The 23,136-nt window shown below is 37.2% G+C and overlaps 1 protein-coding gene across 2 annotated transcripts; it reads left to right on the forward strand.

Moving 5' to 3' along the window:
* The first annotated feature begins 382 nt into the window (after positions 1-382).
* Positions 383-23,136, forward strand: TUBGCP5 (tubulin gamma complex associated protein 5). Of its 2 annotated transcripts, XM_050333027.1 has the most exons (24): positions 383-672; positions 3,212-3,265; positions 3,352-3,460; positions 4,683-4,779; positions 5,361-5,471; positions 6,030-6,109; positions 6,605-6,740; positions 8,231-8,348; positions 9,740-9,829; positions 10,543-10,636; positions 10,940-11,186; positions 11,301-11,503; positions 12,046-12,161; positions 12,802-13,070; positions 14,013-14,211; positions 15,598-15,786; positions 16,357-16,539; positions 16,805-16,889; positions 16,992-17,112; positions 17,798-17,976; positions 18,713-18,838; positions 19,438-19,526; positions 20,476-20,576; positions 21,657-23,136. In XM_050333027.1, the coding sequence occupies exons 1-24, from the start codon at positions 383-385 to the stop codon at positions 21,701-21,703; spliced, it is 3,333 nt and encodes a 1,110-aa protein (XP_050188984.1). In that variant the 3' UTR covers positions 21,704-23,136. The 2 variants fall into 2 exon arrangements, with proteins under 2 accessions (XP_050188984.1, XP_050188985.1); XM_050333028.1 differs by lacking the exon at positions 5,361-5,471 and having other exon boundaries at positions 491-672.

The following is a 23,136-nucleotide window of genomic DNA, read 5'->3' on the forward strand; positions in this document are numbered from 1 at the left end:
TAAGAAGATGGGTTGCCCAGGGAGGTAGTGGAATCACCATCCCTGCAGGTGTTTAAGGAAAAACTGGACGTGCACTTAGTGCCTTGGTGGTGTTCGGTCATAGGTTGGACTCCATGACTTTAAGAGATCTTTTCCAATCTAACTGATTCTGTGATCTATCAGTAATTACCAATTACTGATGCCGAGTGACCCCGCCTTTATGGGGACGCTTCGGAAGACAAGTGGCATTCCCGTGACAGGGGGATGCCTCAGCAGCGGGGTGGATCGCCGCTGCCTCTCCAGGCGACGGAGGGTCCCGCAGGATCCCTCACACCCTTTCCCCGCACGGAGCCTGATGGCGCGGGCACCGCCCGCCCCTTCTCCCCTCACGGCGCTGCCCGCCATGCGCATGCCCCGCACCGGGAAGCCTCGCGAGAGGAAGGAGGAGGCGGCGGCGGTCCCTGTCGGCAGCCCGAGGTGCCGCCCTGCTGTCCCCCCGTGTCCCCCCCGTGTCCCCCCGTCCATCGCGGCCATGGCCGCACCGCCGGCCTCGCCCGGCCCCCGTGGCCGCTTCGAGCAGGAGCAGGACCGCGCCGTCCGCGCCCTGGTGCGCTGCGTGACCGGCCTGCCCGAGGAGGAGCTGGGCGGAGAGCGCTTCCAGGCGGCGCTCAATTTCGCCTGGTCCAACTTCAGGTGAGCGGGAGCGCTCGGGGGTCGCCGTGCCCGCGGGGGTGGGACGGGGCCGTGCCCCGCCGTGCGCCGCCTCTGGGGGAGCGCCGGGGGCGGCTGCGAGCGTCTGTCCAGGGGTCGGTGGCTGATGCTCCGACACGTACAAATCTTGGTCTTTTAGGGGTTTTCTCCTGCCCTGTAAAAAAAGTGACTTCCAGCGTTTTCACGTAGGCGTCCAAAATTTTGTTTGTTGGAGGGAGGTAAGCTATGGTTATACATAAAGAGCGAGTAAAGAGGACTCTACCAAATCGAGATAAAACTTCCGACCAAGAATGCTGTGCTGCTTATGATGAGAGGTTATCAGTCTGCAGAAGAGAATGTGTTTGGTGTGTATTTGAGCTTGTCAGAAACGTGGTCTTTATTAACCTGTAATATATATTGTCTGTATCCCTTTAATTACACCACCACCTTAAGTGTCCTTACTCAAGTTTTACACACTGTTTTCACTTATCACGGTTATTATTTCAGTGTTTTCTGCCAACTTGAGCTGGACTCGATGATCCATTTGGGTCCCTTCCAACACAGAATTTTCTGTGAAATCTGTGAAACTTTTACACGATCTATTTCTAATTACCCATACTGTCACTAACTGCTGCCTCTTCAGAATCTTCTGTGTTTGTGTAAGTCGAGGCAGCAGGTGTCTATCTGTATACAATCGATGCTGCTTTACATTTTTCAAGGTGATGAACTCCGTTTTTAGGGGAGCGGTAGCATAACTGCATTACGTCTGCGAATCCTAACCATTAATAGGCTCAAATAAAACTATTTTAATATGCAAATCTCACCTTCTGTTTTGGTCACCCAGTTGCTTGTGTAGCTGGGTTCTTTTTTAGATTGAGGAATTGGGTTTTTTTGGTTTTGTTTTTTCTTTTTATGTTTGAAAACAACATTTCAGGAAAACAGGGTGCAGAGTGAACAACAAACTTTTGACAGGGAGGGTTGGGAAGAGGAAGGGTTTTTAATGCCAGAATTGTTGTTCAAGAAATGTGCCTGCAACATCAGCCTGAGATTGTCTAGAATCATATTTCCAAACAGTGAGACCTTAAGTTGTAGCAGAAACTCTCTTTAGTTTCAAGTTTGTGAAACTTGTGGTTTGTATTACTAAATTTGATTATATGTCTGTGCTGTAGTTGTCAGAGCCATCTGTTTATTTCCATGCAGCATACTAGTTACCTCTTTTATCATGATGTTCACAACTTGCCTAAAAAAATTGACAGGTTTTTTGTGTGTGTGTGTGTTAGGGTCATTAATTAAAGCTTTAAGTAATAGACTAAAGAATTTTCACTAATAACTTCCCTGTAGCTTAGTTTTTCTTTTCAGTGCACATCCTTGGTTTGGGTTTTTTATTGTCTTTCTGATAGGCAGTTCTAAGTCTTCCAGTTCTTATACTTACCACCATTTTTCATTTTAATTAATGGTTTCTTATGTAAGCTATTGTACTATAATAAATGACATAAGCTGTATTTTCTTAACCTAAATGCCAGCTACCTGGTCAGTGATATGTTTTATCGTGCTTTTATTCTAAATCCTAATACATACACAGCTGAAATCAGACTGTCCAATTACAGACTGGGTCTATAATTAAGAAAGTTTTTTTTTTCTTTAATATTGGCCTATCTTCATTTTGCAGTGATACTTGAGATCTGCCTACAGTTTCATTTTCTAGTTCATTACGTTGACATTGAGGTGACTTTATATTGTCTTTCCAATTTCAGTTTATTTAGCTTAACTTTTGCTCATGATTCCGATGCAGTAGTTTTCATTTCCGTTTGTGGTCACAAGAGATTTAGCCTTGTGTTCTATATAGTTGATGCTGGAAAAATTACATTAATAGCCCACATATAGAGTGTCTTGACCTTGTGCTCTCTGCTGTCACATCTTACTCCCTGTTCTTTTTCTGTCTGTATCTGAAGAACCTATTCATAGCCTGATTTATTCTGCAAAGTCCATTTTAACTTTCATGAGTTCTTGTTTTGTCGCTGTACATATACCATTGTTGGTCTATCTGTTTTTATTTTTGATTAAACTCCTTTCTCCTAGGCACTCTCCTTTAGTCTTTACAAAAAGGAGCTTTTTTGGGTTTAGATGCCTTCCCATGTGGGTGTTTGTTTTGTCTGTGCCTGTGATGCAAGTCCCAGATAATTTTGGTGCCTTTGACACCAATGTCTTTGACAACAGAGTTCTTGATCTCCTTGCTCCACTTGACTTAGGGGACAGCATACTTTAATTGCTTAGTTTGCTGGTGCAGTAGTAATTTTCCATTCAGCTTAAAGTGCTGGTTAAATGTAACCTGCATTCAATTTTTCCATCTTTCAGGTCAGTTGTAGTTAATCCTTCTTGAGCTAAGAGACACCAAGAGTAATTTTTGTTGACACTTAATGCTGTTGCTGCATTAAGTGTGCATTTTAAAACAGGTAACGTCTTCATGTATGTAAATCAGCTTTATTTTCTTCCTTACTTAAGCTTCCTTTTAAACATATTCTAATGCAGATTTCTTACACAGATTTCACCGTTTTCTTGATGTGAACAGTCATAAAGTAGAGAGGACAATAGAAGGGTAAGTTTTATGCCTGTATGCTAATTATGCATTGGTTCTCCTTTTTTTTTTTTTGAAGCATTTTTTTATACTATTTTTATTATTAGAATACATGAGAAATTGATAATTCATTCTGACCTTGGAAAAGCTGCAAGCTGGAAAAGGCTAACAGAAAAATTTCTGAACTTACCACTCCCAAGTCTTGAAGAAACAAAGGTATGTATGTTGAAATTGCCGTGTTCCTTTTTTCCCACTCCTCTTGCATTTGTACAGACAATGGGGCTTCAGTTGTAACACTGTGTTGGAAATTTCAGGTGACTTAGCAGGGGACTTTGCAGTTGCTGTTCAGGTCATGGATTTCCAGAAATGCAAATGCATTTATTGTCTTTTCAGGGTTTCAACGTGTGCAGTTTCATGACTTTAAAGGACATGATCTCATTGCAGAGCAGATGTCTTAGGGTCAGCATTGTGCAAATGTTGTAGCTGGAGTCTAGGTGAATCTAGATTCCTCTGTGTTCTAAGACAGCTAATAACTGAGCAGTTCTTACTGTTTGCCCAATTTTTTTAACCTTAAGTAATGCATCTGGATGTTTTGTGTTCCCAGTTAGAGTGCTCCTGTCCTGCCTTATTGAGACTATGTATGTGTTTAACCATCGATACACTTTCTGTCAAATCAGTTTAGGATATGGAGTGGATGAATATGGCAAAAGTTGTCTCAGATGTTTTCCAGTGTAGCAGTGTAATAAATAATGAATTTGATCTTCAAAAACTGAAAGTTCCCTCTGCTGGGAAATTTAAGCTTATGATTCAAGAGGTGGTGCTCCATACAGGGATATTCTTTAATGGGGAATAGCATAATACAAATCTCTGGACCTTACCAATGTTGGCACAGTATTGTAACCTGATTAAAGGCCTGTTCCACAACTGCATTATTGCAATACTGGAGTTTAAGATTTGTCCTTAATGATTTGTGTAGATTTTCAGATGCAAGAAGATAATATGAACATAATATTAAAATGTAGTTATTTTAGCTAACTTCACTTTAGCCTCTATTTTAAATAATCAACCATATGAACAGGGGAACCTAAGACTTGGTTTCCTGTAGGCCCATTGCCTGTGTTGTTCCAGCTCATCCAAGTTAACGTAGCTGTCCAATTTCCGTTGTCCTGTGACTTTCATAGTTCTTGCATCTTTTCCATATTCTCTGATTATCAGCTCAGTAAGAGGTAGCTAATGTTGTGACTACTTTTGAGGTATTTGTATACTGATTGGCTAATTAGTAGGCAGAAAATTTATGTGGCAGATGTTATTTTTGTAATTCAGGACTGGGGAATGGGAACTAATGGGTAGTATTCATGCAGATAATAGGCTGAGTTTGTTCCTAAAATCCTTTAGTCCACTTACAGACTTGCTTTTTTTTTTTCACTATGTCTTAAAGACAGATACACACTATGCTATACTATCTCTTCTGTTGTGTTTGTCTGATTCTCCATCCAACACCACCTATGTGGAAAAACCAAGAGTCAAAGAAGTGGGTAAGTTTACAAGATGTTTATACTGCTAATGAAAGATACACATCTGTTAAGGACATTTTTGCTCTCCACGTTATGATCTCCTTCACTTCACATTGCTTTATTGGTTGTCTTTTTTATAATTTACGCATTTAAAATGGCTTGCAAATCCTTCCTACCCCTGTTTATGTTACATCACCTGGTTAAGTTTTCCAGCCATCAAAGTACCTTGGGAACTCTCTTTGACTTGTACCGCTATCAACAAACGCTCTCCACCTGTTCAACAGTGATTACGTGCTGAAAGACAGACAGTGGGTTTCTATCCCGAGTCTCTGTCTTGCACCTCAATAATAGATCTGCTGAAACAGCTTTGGTGACGTAAATTCCTATGTCCCCCGTATAATCAAGGAAAGGGAGATAATTTGAAGGTTTCCAGAGGGAGATCCCAGCTGCGTGCTTTCTAAAGTAGGGCTTTTTCACTCAGTGCCTGAAAATGAGGCTTGCGCTTGAGTTTGAGTGGATACCATCCCCCATTTGTTTACAGTGTTGTATCATAGACTGAAAGAATATTTCAGACTAACCTAAAGAAAATCTTGCGTCTTAAGATTCCTTTTTGAATGATCTCTGCACATTCCCTCGGCGGTGTTTTGAATGCACTTTCAGCCCATTCCAGGAATGTGAATATGAAGAGGTTATCTCAAACAACACTAATTACAGTTGAGTAAGCTTCATGTTTAAGATATCATATGTTGTAAGTGTGATTGTTACTTTTGAAGTATTGCACATCACATCATGGGTATGTGGTGTCTTTTTTTGGAGAGTAAGAGAGTCCTTGGTTTATGTTGTTTACAGTCCAGGATCCATGTGCATATGTAAATCGTACGTTTAGAATGTTTCCATTGAGCTAAATGGGACTAGTCACAATAAGTGATGTGTTGCATTCTTGCATGTTTTTCCAGGATTGAAGTGTTGGGTAGTGTAACATAATGCAGATAAATGTGGCAATGGCACATGGTGTTGCATATTTGGAGTGTTTAAGCAATAAAATTGAGAATTAATAAGGGATATACATGGTGAATGCATCACAATTTATATGTTGTGTTGGAAGTGCATAATCTTGTTCAAGGAACAGTGGTGTAACCTTAAGTGGAAGGGAATGCCTTCTATTTTAGGTTGAGGGTATTAAGGTAATTTTAACTTTGGAAGTGTTTTTAGAGGAAAAGAAATTCAGAGTTGTGAGATATTTACTATTTTTATGTTTATACTTCTCATAGAAAAGGAAGAAGAATTTGATTGGGGAAAGTATCTGATGGAAGGAGAAGAAATTTACTTTGGTCCAGGTGCAGATACACCAGTAAGTAATTTCTTAAGGTAAAAAACCCAAACTATATAAACTCATTTGAAGTATGTTAGAGATCTGGTTGAGTTGTCCTAGTTTGTATGCTCTGCATGTTGATTCTTGTAGGATTCCCCAATATATTGCTTAATACCATGAAATACACACAGACCCAAGCAGAATAACAGTAATGAAAACACTTCTGTTTTTCACAATGTTTTGACTTAATCCTGCAATTAAACTGGCTGCTTCTGCTGATCCCTGCTTCCACCTCATCAGAAATTTCTGCAGTTCTATGATCTTTTCCAGATCTCTCATTTGCCTGATTATTCATATCATGTATAACCTAAATCAGTATAACCTGTTAGAGAGTTATGCTAGTCTTAGTGTTCTGAATTTACTTTATAGTGGAAGAAAGAAGAGAACAGTTTGTATTTGACTTGAATAGGAGCTGGGTATAAATCTGTCTGCCATGTTGTACTGAAGTGTTCTGGGGTTTGTTGCACTTAATAGGATTGGTCTGGAGAAAGTGAAGAGGAAGAAGACACTCAGCCCTTGAGCAGGGAGGACTCGGGTATTCAAGTAGACAGGACACCTTTAGAAGACCAAGATCCAAATAAGAAAACAGTACCTAATGTTTCCTGGAAAGGTTAGAATAAGCTGTAATTTTTTTATATAGTCATACATACTGAAATTTAGCAAGCTAATGCAGCTTTATTTATTGTTCTTTGATGAGGTATTGTGTTTTAGATTTATAATTGTAATATAAGGTGCACCTTACTGTTCACTATTGATGGGGTTTTTTTACAGTAAAGAAGCAATATGAAAGGTTTGATCTGATTTCTGTTATTGCTAAAGGAGAAGAATTCTGTTTCTATGGAAATAGATGTGGATATTCCAATATAGAAGTGAAAACTTATATAGTAAATGTAGCATGTAATTGTATGGATATAATGTACATTTTTATTATTAAGTGTGAGAATGTGGAAACAAAATTTGGTTGAGAACAGAAATAGTTAACTCAGTTCTGGGTATCAAATGTTTCTGAAAAATAGTTTTATGTAATTAAGACACAAGTGGCTTTCTCTTGAGTAGCTTCAGGGAATATTAAATGTAGCTGTATATTTTTTAAATAGAATTTTGTAAGATACAGGTTACCTTTTATATGACAACTGCACAAGCAGTAGCTATCTTAACTGGGATTAGGTAAAGTTCTCTTAACAATCACATTTAAGAAAATAATTTTAGGTAGTGTACTAAAGAAACATAGTGGTGAAGATGATGGTATTTGGCAGTTTATTTTTTAAATCATCTTGGTTTTGTGTATAGCACTTGAAAATTGCCTGAGGCGGAAGCACGTTTTCTGAGAAAAAAATGGAAACCATATAAACCATATAAATTTCTAAGATTATAGAATCATAGTATATCCTGAGCTGGAAGGGACCCACAAGTATCATCAGCTCCTGGCCCTTCACATGACAGCCCCCAAATGCTTCTTGAACTCTGTCAGGCTTGATGCTGTGACCACTTACCTTGGGAGCCTGTTCCAGTGACCACCCACCCTCTGGGTGAAGAACCTTTTCCTGATATCCAACCTAAACCTCCCCTGACACAATTTCAGGCTGTTCCCTTGGGTTCTGTCACTGGTCACTGCAGAGAAGAGATCAGTGCCTGCCCCTCCTCTTCCCCTCACAAGGAAGTTGTAACTGCAGTGAGGTCTCCCCTCAGTCTCCTCCTCTCCAGGCTGAACAGACCAACTCCTCATGTGGCTTCCCCTCCAGAGCCTTCACCATCTTTGTAGCACTGCTTTGGACCCTCTCTAATAGCTTAATATCTCTCTTATGTTGTGGTGACCAAAACTGCATACAGTACCCAAGGTGAGGGCACACCAGCACACAGTAGAGCTTATTTTTTAGGACTTTTGCAACATTTAGGAGATGTGGCATTTCTTTGTAAATTAATTTGCGCATGATGGTGTGATATATATGAGTGCAGTAAAGTGTAAATAGTTGTGCATGGTAATTCATTTGAAAAGATCTGCAGCTGAGCAGACAGGCTTATTAATAACTTTTTTCTGTGTTTTATAAACATTTTCTGCATAAATAAAAATGTGTTATTGACTGTCACGTGTTTTCACAGTGGTTGAACCTGATGCCCGCAGCTGGCTGGAGCAGCATGTAGTTCCTCAGTACTGGACAGGAAGAGCTCCTCGTTTTTCACATAGTTTGCACTTGCATTCCAATCTGGCTGCAGTCTGGTAAGAAAAATAGTGTCACTTACATATTCCTTACTGGCATACAGGCTAAATATTGACTTTATTAAGCATCTTTTCCTGGAATCATAACAATAGTATAGCTGTTATAATTCACTTAAAAACAGAATTGAAGGGGTACAAATTGCTAAGATCAACAAATGAGCTGTTTATTGAATAAATGAACTTTATTAATAGATTCCTGTGCTTTTATTTAATTTTTAATAAGTTTATCATGTCAACTTTAAAAGAAGCAAATCTTACTGTTGAATTTTGTTTGGCTTGACCCTTACAAAGGTCTTGAGGTACTAATGTTGGTGGGTTGAAAGTGGTTCTGGAAGTGAGGAGTTCCCCAAAGTTTTTGTTTGTTTGTTTTTGATGTCTCCTTTACGAAGTTAGTCTTAAACACAGATTTTGTGTGGGGAAGGAATATGAAACAGTATATTGCCATGATCTGCCATGGTCTTGGAAAGAAAATGAGAATTGAAAAAATTGAAAAAAGGCCTGGTTCTTTCCTGTCCCAAATTCTGACATATCAGTACTGTAGTAATAAAGTTCATTAGGTTTGTCTTTGGTTTCCTTAATTTAATCATTTTTTTAATCAAGGAGCTGCTTTGGTGTAAGTTGGTTATCTAGCCACTTATAACCCAAATTTACAATGAGTATTAGAAAATCAGTAACACAAATAAAGCAGCGCTGCAGATGTATATTATATATATGTGTGATATATAACCAGTATTACTTAACTTGCACTTTTAAATTTTGAGCATATGTACATAACTATTGCCATTGATGATATTAATGAGTAGAAAGACTAAATATGTAAATAGTGGTTCTATACTTTGCTAAAATATGAAAAGTAGTGTGGAAGGTTACAAAGAATGGTGTGAGACAGGATCATAAAAGAAAGTTCTTGGGTGGCTATGAAAGTTTCCATTTCTTAAATAAACTTTTGGGCTAAAGTGTGAATTTCCTTATATGGATTAGGGCAATTGATATTTTACTTTCTAGCTTAGTATTTTTCCCAGAAGGTAAAGATAACTTTTCACAGTGTTGAATGAAAAAGAATAGAATAAATAAGGATCAAGAATTAAAAACCAAAACCAAACAAACCCCAAAACCCAGTGAAAATCCTCCAGGTACTTTGGGTATTTACTAGTTAATTGCTTGTCTTGCTATGTAAGACTAGATGATATTTGTTTTCCATAGTATCTTGCTTAACAATATGAAAAATAACTGCTTTTTTTCATATACTTAAAATGTCCCCATGCACATTGAATCTGTTCAGATATGAGTAGAACAAAAGTGTGTGTTAGGATTATTGCTTCATTCTTATTTCCAGGTGATTCAGCTTGTATTTCAGCCATTAAATTGTTTTCATTTCCTTTTTTTCTAAGGGATCACCACTTGTACACCAGTGATCCATTGTATGTGCCAGAAGAGAGAACCCTAGTCACAGAAACTCAGGTTATACGTGAAACTCTTTGGTAAGAGCAGCATCACAAAGCTTGTGCTTTAACTTTTAGTATTTCTCTCAAGAAAGTGAAAGATCTGTCTCTGAAGACATGTTTGAAGAATTATTACTGAGCTTTTAATTTGCACTGTTTCTGACAATAGGGATGCTGCATATGTGTGTTAACCATTCACGTTTGAGGCACTGGAACAGGTTGCTCAGAGAAGCTGTGGATGCCCCATCCCTGGAAGTTTTCAACACCAAGTTGGATGGAGCTCTGAGCAACCTGGTGTAGTGAGAGGTGACCCTGTCCTTGACAGGAAGGTGGGAACTAGGTGATCTTTAAGGTCCCTTCCATTCTGTGATTCACAAAGAAGGAAGTAGTATACTACCTCTTATTTGCATCAATTCTTCAGATCTAATTGTTAAGAAGAACCAATTTGTTCTTATCCTGCCCCTATGGATTTTTAATATAGTGTCCAATTTTAGAAAGGAGGTAGAGTCATCCTATAGCTGGGAATTATCTCAACTGGAAAGAAACCTCAAGAAATGTTTGCTTCGTGCCAGTGTTTAAGTATTGTTGTTTTAGCAACAACTTACAGTACCAATACCATCATACTTGATCTGGGGTCTCTTGTTACTCGAAGAAAATAAATTGTAGGCAAGGGAGGGTTACTCCTTTTATTAATTATATCATTATAAGTGCTTTAAGGGGGAAAATTACTGCTCTCTTTGTTTCTTTTCAAGGCTACTTTCAGGAGTGAAAAAGCTTTTTATATTTCAGCTGAATGATGGAAAAGTGACTGTGCGGAGTGATATTATTGTAACTCATTTAACCCACGTAAGTTGTTTCTGCATCTCAGCTGAATATATCTGTCATTAGAAAGATGTAATTTGGGGGGATAGGAAATTAAACTACTTGTGTAAAAATCACATTTCTACAATGGTGTTTTTTCTAAATTAAGGACATCTGGCATAATAAAACTGAAGGGGCTGTTCCTGTATCTGAGAATGTGATGAAGCAATAGCAATTGCAGAATTTGAAGTATTTTAATTTCGAAAAGATAATATTGTAATTCAGTTTTTAGGCTTTATAAAATACAGTTCTTATTAGATGATTCTAAAAAGTATGGGTTTTTTTCAGAATTGCTTGAGATCTGTATTGGAGCAGATAGCAGCATATGGTCAAGTTGTGTTTAGACTACAGAAGTTTATTGATGAAGTGATGGGACACAGCCCAGAAAGCATAATGCATGGAACAGTTTCCACTCCAAAGAAGACTACTGAAGCCCCGTTCAGAACCTACCAAGCTTTTATGTGGGCCTTGTATAAATATTTTATTAGCTTTAAAGAAGAACTTACTGAAATTGAAAAATGCATAATCAACAAAGGTACAGTGTGAGGGAATTTTTACAAGAGGGGGACACGCAATAACACTGAAAAAATTCGCTTTTCTGTTGGATGTTCTTTTTATACATCTTGTTTTGTTGTTTTTTTTTTTCTAGATAAAACAGTCACACTTTCAATAGTAATAGATAAGCTGTCTCCCAGACTGGCCCAGCTGAAGGTACTTCACAAGGTTTTCAGCACAGGCGTAGCAGAAGTGCCACCTGACACCAGAAATGTTGTACGAGCATCTCATCTGCTTAACACTCTCTACAAAGCTATTCTTGAGTATGACAGTGTTGGAGAGGCATCTGAGCAAACGGTAGGGGAAATAATTCCTTCCTTGATAGAGCAACACACTAGGAGATTTACTAATTATTGATTTCTGACATGAGTTCACTCAACCTGGACAAAATTGGATTTACGAGAAGATCAGCAGCAGTGTCTCTTAGGACTGAGGGGAGGAACTGTGGGGAATCAGAGGCCAGGAAACTGTTTCGAAAGGGGAACTCTGGAATAGCTTTTGCTTCTGTTTCTACAGCTGCATAATTCAATTACTGCTGAAATGTGGGGGTTTGGATTTTTACATTAACTTGCTTATTATACTATTGAAAATATAGTCCGTGTCATTATGTCTTTTTGTTTTCCTGTTTTCTGTGTTACGAAATCACAGAATGTTTTATGACTACCCCTTACTGTTTAAGAGATGTTAGAGTGAAAAAGTGCTGTTTGGGTGTAACTGTGATTACAAAAGTAATCACAGGGAAAGGGGAAGCATGAACAATACAGGCTGTTGTACAATTGAGAGATTAGGCTTTGCCACAAAAACATTCAACCATTTTTATCTTCTTCCTTTGAATTCAGGTATCCCTTTTGTTCTCTCTCTGGGTTGAAACTGTGAGGCCATATTTACAGACAGTGGATGAGTGGATAGTCCATGGTAATTTATTTGATCCTGCAAAGGAATTTATTATTCAGAGGTAGGGATGCTGATACTAAACACACGTAATGCTTTAATGTTTTTATGTCCTCTTTTGTGGACGTGTTTTCAGTGCTAGTAACAGTGCTGATTTCAACTTTTATTTATGTTTCGTTTTAGTTATCTAATTCAGGTTGTTTCCCATCTGACTTCAAAGACCAAAAAGTGTGTGTCTGATGTAAACAACACAAAAAACCAAAGTGAACTACAAATTTGGTTTCACCTAATCTAGAATTTTTCAGTTTTCCCAGTAGTATTTGCTTCAGTTTTGCATTTTAAATAAATCTGCAAGTCAGTCACTCATCATTTTGACAGTAAGGATGCATGCCACTGCGAATAGTTAACTTCCTGGACAAATTTAATTATAATTACTGTATTTGCCTTGCTTTGGGGGTTTATTTGGTTGTGCAGTTGTTCTGTGTCCTGTGACCTGATTGTTTATCCTTCCAAAGCAACCATCCATTTCAGAGTGTCTAGATAGTTTGCGATATGAATGAGCTAATTTTATATAGTTTTAAAAGTGCTTCATGACTGTTTAAAGACAAAGGCGAAGCATAGAACAAAGATGTTATTTGTCTCTTAGTAATGAAGTTTCATCTTTTGAAAAGGGAAATACTCAACAGCTTTTTATTTCCTTGCAGAAACAAAAATGTTCCAGTTAATCACAGAGATTTCTGGTATGCCACCTACACGTTATATAGCGTGTCAGAAAAGACAGAAAATGAAGAGAAGATGAGTGATAATGCCAGTGCCAGTTCTGGCAGTGATCAGGCCCCTTCAAGCAGACAGCACACCATGGTCTCTTTTCTGAAACCTGTGCTAAAGCAAATTATCATGGCCGGAAAATCCATGCAGCTGTTGAAGAATCTTCAATGCAAAGATGGCTCTCCACAGCAAGCGGCGTCAAGAGGTGAGAGTCAGTTTGTACCCTGTCCTGCCTTAGGGTATCTAACAGTATGGGTGTATTTTTGGTAAGAGTGTTCTCCTGGCTTTAGAATAATACAACACTCCATGCTGAATGTCAGTATTATGGTTGGTAACTTCAGGTCTTATGGAAAACATTCTTCCAATGCAAGCAAGTGAAAAGAGCAAAGTGAATAAAGTTGAGTGTTACATTTTCTTTTTATTGCTTTAATTTTTTTCTTAAACTTCATGTGCTTGCAAAACCATTTTTTTTATTATGAAACAAAATATTCTAGCAGTAAAGTTTTTTTAATAAATAATTGTTTTCTATTACTAAGTGGTTCAGTAATTCTGAGATAGCATGTGAATTTTTTTTTTTTTTGGTAAAGCTTACTCATAAGTAGATGAAAGGTATTTGCATATCTAGGATATTTATCTTGTGTGATTGTAAAACATAATACAACACTGTAATCAGTGTTGGAACTTTTTTAGGTGCTTTTTTTTTAAGGAAACAATATTTTTAATTTTGCTGCACCTTGATGTGTAAAAGTAGAGATAATTAAATTATTTTAGAGACTCACTCGGTTTATTTCCCCCTTTGATGTGAGAGTATCATCTGTTCTAGTGAGTAGTAAAGGGTTGTTTCCAGTGCTCAAAATTAACTGCCTTTGCAACTGAGGTAGGAAGTTCTTTAACAGTCTCAGAAATATTTCATATTTCAGACACCCGTTCTGCAATCCATTTGAACATATGCCTGACCTTAGGCATTGGACTAGTCCTGTCATTTCAAATATGTATTTGGGGGTTGGGTTTTTTTTCCGAATAGTGGCCTAAATTTCCTATTTTAAAAGTTAGCTGGTGAATGCTGGACTATGGAGTTCTTCTTTTAGTTCAGATGATGTTTTCTCTTTGAAGAAAGTCTTACTGAGGAATGTGTTGCCCAATTCAGATGCTGAACGAAAGAGTTTATACACACTGTTCTTGGAATCGGTACAGTCTCGCCTGCGGCACGGGGAAGAGTCTGTTCCTGACACTATTACAGAACAGCAGGCCACAAAGCAGAGCCTGATAAAGATGCAGTCTATAGCAGAAAGACACTTGGAACTGGATGATGTCCATGACCCGCTGCTGGCTATTAATTTTGCCAGGTAAATGAATGATCTTCCTGCTGCACATTTGAGAGCAGTGTTCTGCCTGGCGACATTTGGTAGACCATGTTTTCATTGCTGCTGCTTCTGCTGCTGGAAACAAGCAAGTGCAGAATAAAGAGGAGCATCAATAATCAGTGACAGAAGCTAAATAGGCACTCCGCTTGTGCTTGGTTAAATAAAAATGTGCTATTTGCAATTGGTAGCAAAGAAAATCGGAGTAGTCTTTATCATAACAGGCTTTTAGCAAATAAGTGGTTTAATAGGGAATGCCATTGTAAAATCTGAACTTTTAAATGAGTTTGATTGGAATTTGTATACAATGTCCTTGATTTGCACCAAGGATATCCTTAGAAGAATGCAACTTCAGTTGTGCTGTGTTTAAATCATTTAACTGTAAAAGCTTTCCAAAATTCATGTTAATTGCATAGAAATTCTTCATTCTTCGTAATGAGGGAAATCCTATAGAGGTTATAATTGTCTTGGAAATTAGCAGGAAAGGCAAACTCTGAAAATCTCATTTATTTTGTGGTTATGAATAAGAAAATAGCTTTTTATGTTTTTCCTAAATACTAATTGTCAATATACATGTTTTCATTTCAGTCCTAGGAAGAACATGTTGTAAAGAAATCATAATTAATAGTAGATAAGAGTTTATTATTTCCCTTGTTCATTGAGCCTATTCTTTTTGTCAAAACTGCTACATTAATTTAATGTCTGACTCTATCAAGGCAAGAGCTGTTATGAGCCAGACTTCCTCTAACAGTGGGTACAGCTGGCAAGTAGCTTTTTACAAAATATTATAAGAATTTTATTCTCTCTGTGAAAAAACAATTAAACTTACCAAATGTAGACTACAGATACTCTTCTTCCCATCACATACTATTACAGATAATATACAGGGACACCATAATTAAGATGCCTCAAACCAGTTCTCCATCTATGGGGTGGATTTAGGGTTTTTTTGTTTGTTTGTTGTTTTGTGGTTGTTGGTCAAATTTTTACTTTCTTTAATTTTATTTTTCTTTCTTGGGAAGCTCATCTGACTGCTGTATATGCACAGTAGAGTTTTAAAAGTTCTCTAACAATGGGTTTGCTTATGAGGCTGTACAGTGTTTGAACTTGATGTTTTTCAGAATTGTGCCTTAAGCAATTGTGACCATAGAATGCTCTCCTTTTTGATATTCTTATGTCTGGTGATACACAAACTGTACGATGGATAACTTAATAGGCTTGATATGTAGTCTTGTTATGAATCAGCTTTTAGTACTCCTGCAGAATGTATTTCAGAGCAGAGGATGCAGTATTGATCAAAAGTACGGCATTGCTTTATGTATTGTATCAGTAATGAGCCTTCTTCCCTAAGCAGTTTGTTTTATTTTGAAGACTGTATTTGGAACAGAGTGACTTCCATGAGAAGTTCACTGGTGGGGATGTCTCTGTGGATAGATCCTCAGAATCTGTGACCTGCCAGACTTTTGAACTGACGCTGAGGTCTTGCCTTTATCCGCACATAGACAAGCAATACTTGGAATGCTGTGGGAATCTGATGCAAACTTTAAAGAAGGATTATAGGTAAGAACGTAGATTTGTTTTTCCGTAACTTTTCTTTTTCTTACCCAGGGGTATGCCATCACTAAAAGAAGCAATTTTAACATGTGTTTCTACTCCAGTTTGATAACCGGCAATAAAATCATTAAGGAGAAAAGGGGGATCTAGCATGGAAGACTCTTGGATGAAAACTTGGTCTAGCTTAAATCAACAGCAAAGCTATCATTTATCTTCAGTAGATGTTCAGTGGGGAAATTGTTTCAAACAGTACTTCTTAATAATGTTGTCATTTGAAGTTCATTTTAGGGAGAGGGAAAGATTTCCAAACTATGCTATTTCTTACAATTACCTAGCTGGTAAAATAGCTGAATATCATGAGCACTCCCATTGAAGTTAGTGGGGTTTTTCAGGCTTACAGGGAAAAACACATTGGTTATTTGGTTTTATTTGAATACATGTGAAAGATCTCTGAGGGTTAAACAAAGGATTCACTGTGGACTTTGTTATGTTTCTGTCCAATACTGAGTTCTTGTAGTGAAGAGTTTTGTGTTTTGGAGGAGACTGAGGAAATGTTTTATGTTTGTTCCTGTTTAGGCTTGTAGAATATTTGCAAGCAATGAGAAACTTTTTCTTACTTGAAGCTGGAGATACCATGTATGACTTCTATACATCTATTTTTGACAAAATTAGAGAAAAGGAAACTTGGCAGAATGTTGCTTTCTTAAATGTTCAACTACAAGAAGCAGTTGGACAACGCTACCCAGAGGACAGCGCAAGGTAAAATGCAAAACACGCTTTAGTTATATTTCTTCACACTTACCTATATTAATGTACTTAACCTGCATAGCACAATACTAATTATTGTGTACCCATTAAAATAATCTGTTTTAATGAAGTTTTGAGCTGCTGTCATCTTTTCTGCCCAAGTCCTCCAGATTAAATCAGACAGCTTGGTATTTAGCAGTAAGAAATAAAACTAATAAAACTAACTGCGAATTTAAAACAGACTCTCACTAATGACATCACTTGTTTCCTTGCACAGGTTGTCTATATCATTTGAGAGTGTTGATACAGCAAAGAAGAAACTCCCTGTCCACACCTTAGATGGTCTGACATTGAGTTACAAGGTAGTGAGTTAATATGGCTGTGCTTGTTATTGTAGAACAGATTTGAAGTGTTGTATTAAAATTGCTTATATTTTCTGTCTCATTATCCTCTCTTCTTCTTAGGTTCCTTGGCCTGTGGATATAGTTATAAGTTTAGAATGCCAAAAAATTTACAATCAAGTTTTTCTGCTCTTACTGCAAATAAAGTGGGCCAAGTATAGTCTAGATGTTTTACGATTTGATGGTAAGATACTTCTTCAATGAAAGATACTCTATAAATACACTTGGTTTCTGTTCTTAGGATATAAATAGTATTCTGCTTTCTACAGTAAGTAGTATAAACTAGTTAGAATTTTGATTAATTCTACAGAGTATTAATCTGTGTTAGCATTGCAAATTAGATGTATTAAGATGGGTATGCTTTTCACTTCTTTTCAGCCTCAGGGAGAGCACTATTCAAGCATTCCCTTGGTCTCTTTGATTCAAGTCATTCAAGATTTAGTTCTATTGGAAATTTGTTACTTCATGCTTCAGACCTTGCAGTTGAAAGGTCTGTCTACCACACCCTAATGTTTTGCTTTATATGTAGTCTCAGTTTTTATGCGTAATACCTTGCAGACAAGTTAAGAAAATAAGATGAAAAAAATACTCTATTTGAGATTGAAACAGTAAGCTGTTTGGGGATTATAGAAAGAGATTTCTTAGTATTTCCTTCACCAGGTTAATGTGTATACTCTTCTTGTCCCACGTAAAGTGGATACAGACTTTGTGTCTTAGAAAAATAAATTAGAAAGTCAGTGAGTTCCTCTGTGATTTGAGTAATTATCTTCCCAAAAACATGTGGTTTTCTACTGTTTAAACTTTATGGGTGTGACTGTGCTTGAGTCTTTTCCCAAAAAGAGCAATACTTTTGCCTTCCTTTTTTTTAGAACTAGTCTCTGCTGCAGAAAGCCCACAGGTTAAGGAAGGAACTTTATCAGAACAAGGAACGCGTCCTCTGTTTGGACCACAAACAGAAAGCATAAAACAACAAATACATCGCATGTTCCTCTTAAGAGTGAAACTTATGCATTTTGTTAACAGCCTGCACAACTACATCATGACAAGGGTTTGTCTTATATCACACTTTCATTTATTTTAAGAACTTGTAACTGGAGATGCAGTATTACTTTCCCTTTAAAACATACTACAAAAAGTGCAAAATCTGAGTATGATATCATTCCTGCAAAGTGATTTTGAGCTTGACATGCTTCAGTTTTAACTTGGCCGTTTTAATTCAGTAATTCTGGAAATGCATTAAAAGTTCTATATGCACATGATTGATCTTCAGATATTACTAGTTCTTTTTGACCCTTTCTCCCAGTGGTAGATGACTGAAGCACAGTCATGTAAAAAAAAAGGTTTCTGTAAGCTCTTTATCTCTTAAGAACTCTTTATGCTAATAGAAGTGTTACTGCAGATATTTTAGTTAAATGGATCCTTCTCAAAAATCTCTAGCACACAGTGTATACATGACTTCTTGAATCTAAAGGCAATGCCTTTAGATTCATATCTGCTCTACTATTGTCCTTTTTTTGCCTTTAGTAAAATTAGTACGCTCCAGTTCCACCTCTCCAAGGATAATCTCTATGTCCTTGTGTAGTGGCAGTATTCCTATCTGTATGAGGAATGTTGTTGTGTAGTGAGAAGAGCTCAAAATGTTTGCTATTGGTGGTAATTTGGAGGTTGATCCTAAAATTTGAGAGCAAATGAATCATGCAGTTTCAGGCTCTTAAAAATATATTGGAAGAGAGTCATAATCATGTGTGCAACAATTAATTTAATAACTGGTCATCTTTTTAAAGATTCTTCACAGTACAGGCTTGGAGTTTCAGCATCAGGTAGAAGAAGCCAAAGATTTAGATCAATTGATAAAGATTCATTACAGATACCTATCCACAATTCATGATCGCTGCCTACTGAGAGAAAAGGTGGGTAAAAACCTAGCAAATTTGATATCTTGAGTTTAGTAAGTAGTTCAAGAAAGTAGTTCAAGAAAGTAGTTCAGTACTAATTATGCTGTCTATTTTGAAGTTCATACGTACTAAGCAATGTATAGGTCCTTTTGAGGAAGTGGTAACTTTTCCAGAGTTAACATGGAGATCGAGTTTCCCATGGCGGTCTCTCCAGGAGAGAAGATAAAATTAAATCCTTTATATTGGATATTACATGGCTTGTTTGTTCCTAAGAGACAGGAGGTTTTGAACAAGCTGAGACATGGCAATGTAGGGAGGATTATACTTAGTGGTATGACAGGAAATGGAGGTACATGGATATGTTATGTATATCCATTTTATCCCTTGTACTGTCTGTGCATAGTCCACGTTGAAGTTGTCAGCTGCAAAATGAATTGGAGAACAAATGCAAAACACATCTTAAATTTGGAAGAATCACATTGTACTTAGGAGATTGTTTTTGCAGATTAGATTAAATGGCATGTGATTCGTTTGTATTGCAACATAGCACTGAATATTATTATGCTGAACAATGATTTTCTGACTTACTCCTTGTGTTTTGATTGTTGTTTTAGGTGAGCTTTGTGAAAGAAGCTATAATGAAGGTGTTGAACTTAGTACTGATGTTTGCAGACCGTTGGCAGGCTGGTTTGGGCGCTTGGAAGTAAGTACACATGCCTACAATTCTACATGGTTGTAATATTGAGTATGATTTTGAATGAATTTTGAGCGTGATTTTGTGCCCAGAACTGCACACAACAGTCCAGGTGAGGCCACACCAGTGCTGAGTACTGCAGGATAATCACCTGCTTTGACTGGCTGTGTCAGGCACTCAGAAGTTGATGTATGGTCCTGAAGCCAGCTGGTGTGGACTGGCTCACTTCATGTTTTTAAGGACTAATTCTCTTTGGCACAGATACTACCTAGAATTTGGATCCCACTCTCCTGTGGCATTAGGAAGTTGCTATTTTTGGAGTGCTTTTCTCATCCGGTGTGTCAGAAATGATTTGTGAATGCTGTTAATATAGACTGAAACTCAGGGCATGTGGTTGTGTGCTCTTGGATGTGGCAGAAGAGTCATAGCTGGTGTAGTGTCATCCGTATCATCTTGGGAGAGGGGAAAAACACAAGGAGTGACTGTTGTGAACTTTGTCTTCTCCCCTGAGTGGTGAGTGCTAGCTGACAAGAGTCCAAAGTGGAATTCAAGAGATGGCTGATAGTAAAGCAGTGTGGGTGTCCCTGTTTTACTGGCAGTGTGGAGTTTACCCCAAGTTGCTCTGAAGCAATAGGAAACAGGAAAGGCTGTCTTGATATACAAACATATGTAGTAATGGTAGTTGTCAGTTGGAACCATACAGTTCCTCCAAACCACTGCAGAGATTTCTAAGACGATGAGGAGATTATTAATGCCATCGTGATAGTGCTCAGATGCTCCTGTCAAAATTTTCTCTGTTTTTCAGAAGTAGCATACTCAGGCATAACTGAAATATTGTAAGTTCAAGCCAGAACTCTATGTAAAGAGTACTTTTATCATTTACTGTGAAATTTTGGTCATATTTTCAAGATAACATAGTGGCTGGTCTGTTAAGCATTCCTGCCTAACTGTTTTGTAGGATGGAATCCATAGAGAAGATGGAATCAGATTTTAAAAACTGTCACATGTTTCTTGTAACTGTTCTCAACAAAGCTGTCTGTCGAGGCTCTTTTCCTCACTGTAAGTACATGAAGCTTTTTACGTACCTGCACTTACAAAAGTTTGCTAGGAATGTGTTTATGTTTTAATCTGTATTAATGTTTGTCAGTACATCTTAAATGTCATTTTGTGAGTTATTGACAGAGGGACATGAAGACTTAGTTCTTACTAAGTTAAAGTCATTATTTTTTTAGAGTATTTGTGCCAAGGTTTTTCATGACAGCTTTCTTCAGTTTATCTGCCTTCTTGATGAGGGGAAGCTGATGTAGCCAAGCAAGTGACAAGCACTTTTCTAAACTAATGAAATTAAGTTCTGGGGTCATAGAGGAGCATTCCTTTTTGTTGTTACTGAATGACAGCTTTGATATATCATGAGCAGATAAAATTTTAGTATTATGGGGCCTCAGCTGCAACTGCTCTGAGCTGTAGGCTCTGCCCATCTGTTGGAAGTTACTTCCTTGGTAGTAGAAACAGCAGAAGATGATGTGATTGTATTTCTACTTACAACCTGGTATTAGCTTAAGTTGTTAATCAGTGCCAGTTTGAGCTATGGAGGGGACTGCTCAATGAGGGTTTGTTGGTATGTAGATGTCTGTTGTAACAGGTTTCTGACCGCATCTCAGATGATGTAGGAAACATACCTTAGTGGTGGACTTAGCAGTGTTAGGCTAATGGTTGAACTTAATGATTTTAAAGGTCTTTTTCAACCAAAATGAGTCTATGATTCTAAAACAGGTAATATCTGACACCACTGCTACTCAGTCTACAAGAACCATCTGTGAGAATGGCTTGCTGTATATAACCCCCCACAACCTTTTTTTGTTTTTGTGTACAACAGTATTTCAAACAAAGGAGCTAATTTCTTTCTGGTTCTTACCACATGAAATAACTAATGGATAACTGATGATGAATGTGGTGAAATATTGTCTAAGCTGTCAGAGACTCATGAGATGTCTTACCATCTTAAGTCCTGAAGTATTACAATTTAAAAAAATAATCTGGTATCTTCCTTTTAAGCGAACTGAATTGAATATTGCACCAAGCATTTGCAGACTGCTGCGAATACAAATATTAACTGCTTTTTTATTGTTTATTTCACAGTGGAATCTTTAGCTTTGTCACTGATGGCTGGCATGGAACAAAGTTAATACCTGAGTCTGCTGAATTAATGAAGAACTGAAAGCAGCCTTTATGTTGAAATTCCCATGTTAAAAAACTGTAAGCATTTTGCACTCCAGTTTAAAATGTGTATAGCTAAATGATGCTGATGATTTGGAGCTGTGTAAAATATTTTAAAATGTAAATAATGTACAGGTAAGTGTATTGGTGGTAGCAGTGTTTGTATATGCTCCAACATCAAAAAACATGTACAGTGTAAAATTCATTCCATGTAAACAATCTTACTTGAAAATACATTACATATATTTCATGCTGAAAAAAGGGATTTATTTTTTCTTTAATTATGAGTAATTTATAATTTACTTTTTCCATTTTTCAGCTGTGAATAGCTGTGAACTATTTTTCAGCTGTGAACAGGGTAGTGTGGAGTGGTGTGACTCAAATCTTTGTGTTCAGAAAGTTGGCTGAGTTAATTTTGGACCTTTTTTTCTTTTTAAAAAGGCTAAGAAGCATGCATCTTATTTGCTTAGTGGTTCTTAAGAACTCTGTAAGAAAATTGTTACAATAAGCTGATGTAAAAAGTACAAGATTCATTTATCAAAATGGATTATAGCAGAACATAAAATACCAGAGTTTTTTACATTAAATGCTCAAATGCTTACTAATGTGAGTGGTAACTCTCGTCAGTCTAAGTAGGATCAAGATGATGGTGTGTAATATATTAATTTTAAGTAATGAATTGTTGAGATGTTTCAGAGGTGGTCAGATATGACTTGACCTTCATCCTCCTTCTAAGCTTTTTGCAAACAAACAAAAAAAAGTAGTAGATTGTGATACAGAAAGGTACATTTCTAGACAAGTAATTGTGAAACTTGTTCTGCACAAGACAACTTGCGCTGTCTCCTCCCCATTAAAGTTTTGTTTAAATTCTGGCATCAGTACACCTGCATTAAAAAAGATAAAATCAATCCTAACTATTTACTTATTGATTTATTTGAATCAAGAGAAGATTTAATAATAAGAATTTTACTCTTGTGTGTGTTTCTGATGAAATCCAGTCAATAACTTAAGATTTGAGGGCTGTATCTGCAAGGTAAGTGAAGTATGTTACTACCAGTGTGAGACTGTGGCTCATTGTAAAACTGTTTTTTCAGCTGTAAGCTCATAATTACTTTATATGAAAGTGAATATTTGGGTTCTTGTTTGAACAGGAGATCTTAGAAGGATCTTCCAAGTTATACCCATGAAATATTTTTAGGAAAAGAAATTAATTTTTTGAAAAAGTTTAACACGGAGAAACCTTCTGATGCCCTGTAACATGTTCTTTTTTGTTTGACTGAGTGGAGGTTTTGCTTTAGAGAATGTTATGCTTGTATTGTCCTTCACTACCACAAGACACACTTTTCCAAGTGAATTTATTTTGTGGTAGGTGGACACCTATTAAAAGTAATTTGTACTTTCA

This window comes from Myiozetetes cayanensis, unplaced genomic scaffold (assembly GCF_022539395.1).
Source record: "Myiozetetes cayanensis isolate MyiCay16 unplaced genomic scaffold, myiCay2020 scf5-8, whole genome shotgun sequence".
Classification (NCBI taxonomy): domain Eukaryota; kingdom Metazoa; phylum Chordata; class Aves; order Passeriformes; family Tyrannidae; genus Myiozetetes; species Myiozetetes cayanensis.

Excerpts from the sequence above, each read along its gene's own strand:
- TUBGCP5 (XM_050333027.1), top strand. The coding sequence starts at position 383 with ATGCGCATGCCCCGCACCGGGAAGCCTCGCGAGAGGAAGGAGGAGGCG. Across the intron at positions 673-3,211 it reads TTCGCCTGGTCCAACTTCAG|ATTTCACCGTTTTCTTGATG; the intron begins GTGAGCGGGAGC and ends TTTCTTACACAG. Across the intron at positions 3,461-4,682 it reads CAAGTCTTGAAGAAACAAAG|ACAGATACACACTATGCTAT; the intron begins GTATGTATGTTG and ends TATGTCTTAAAG.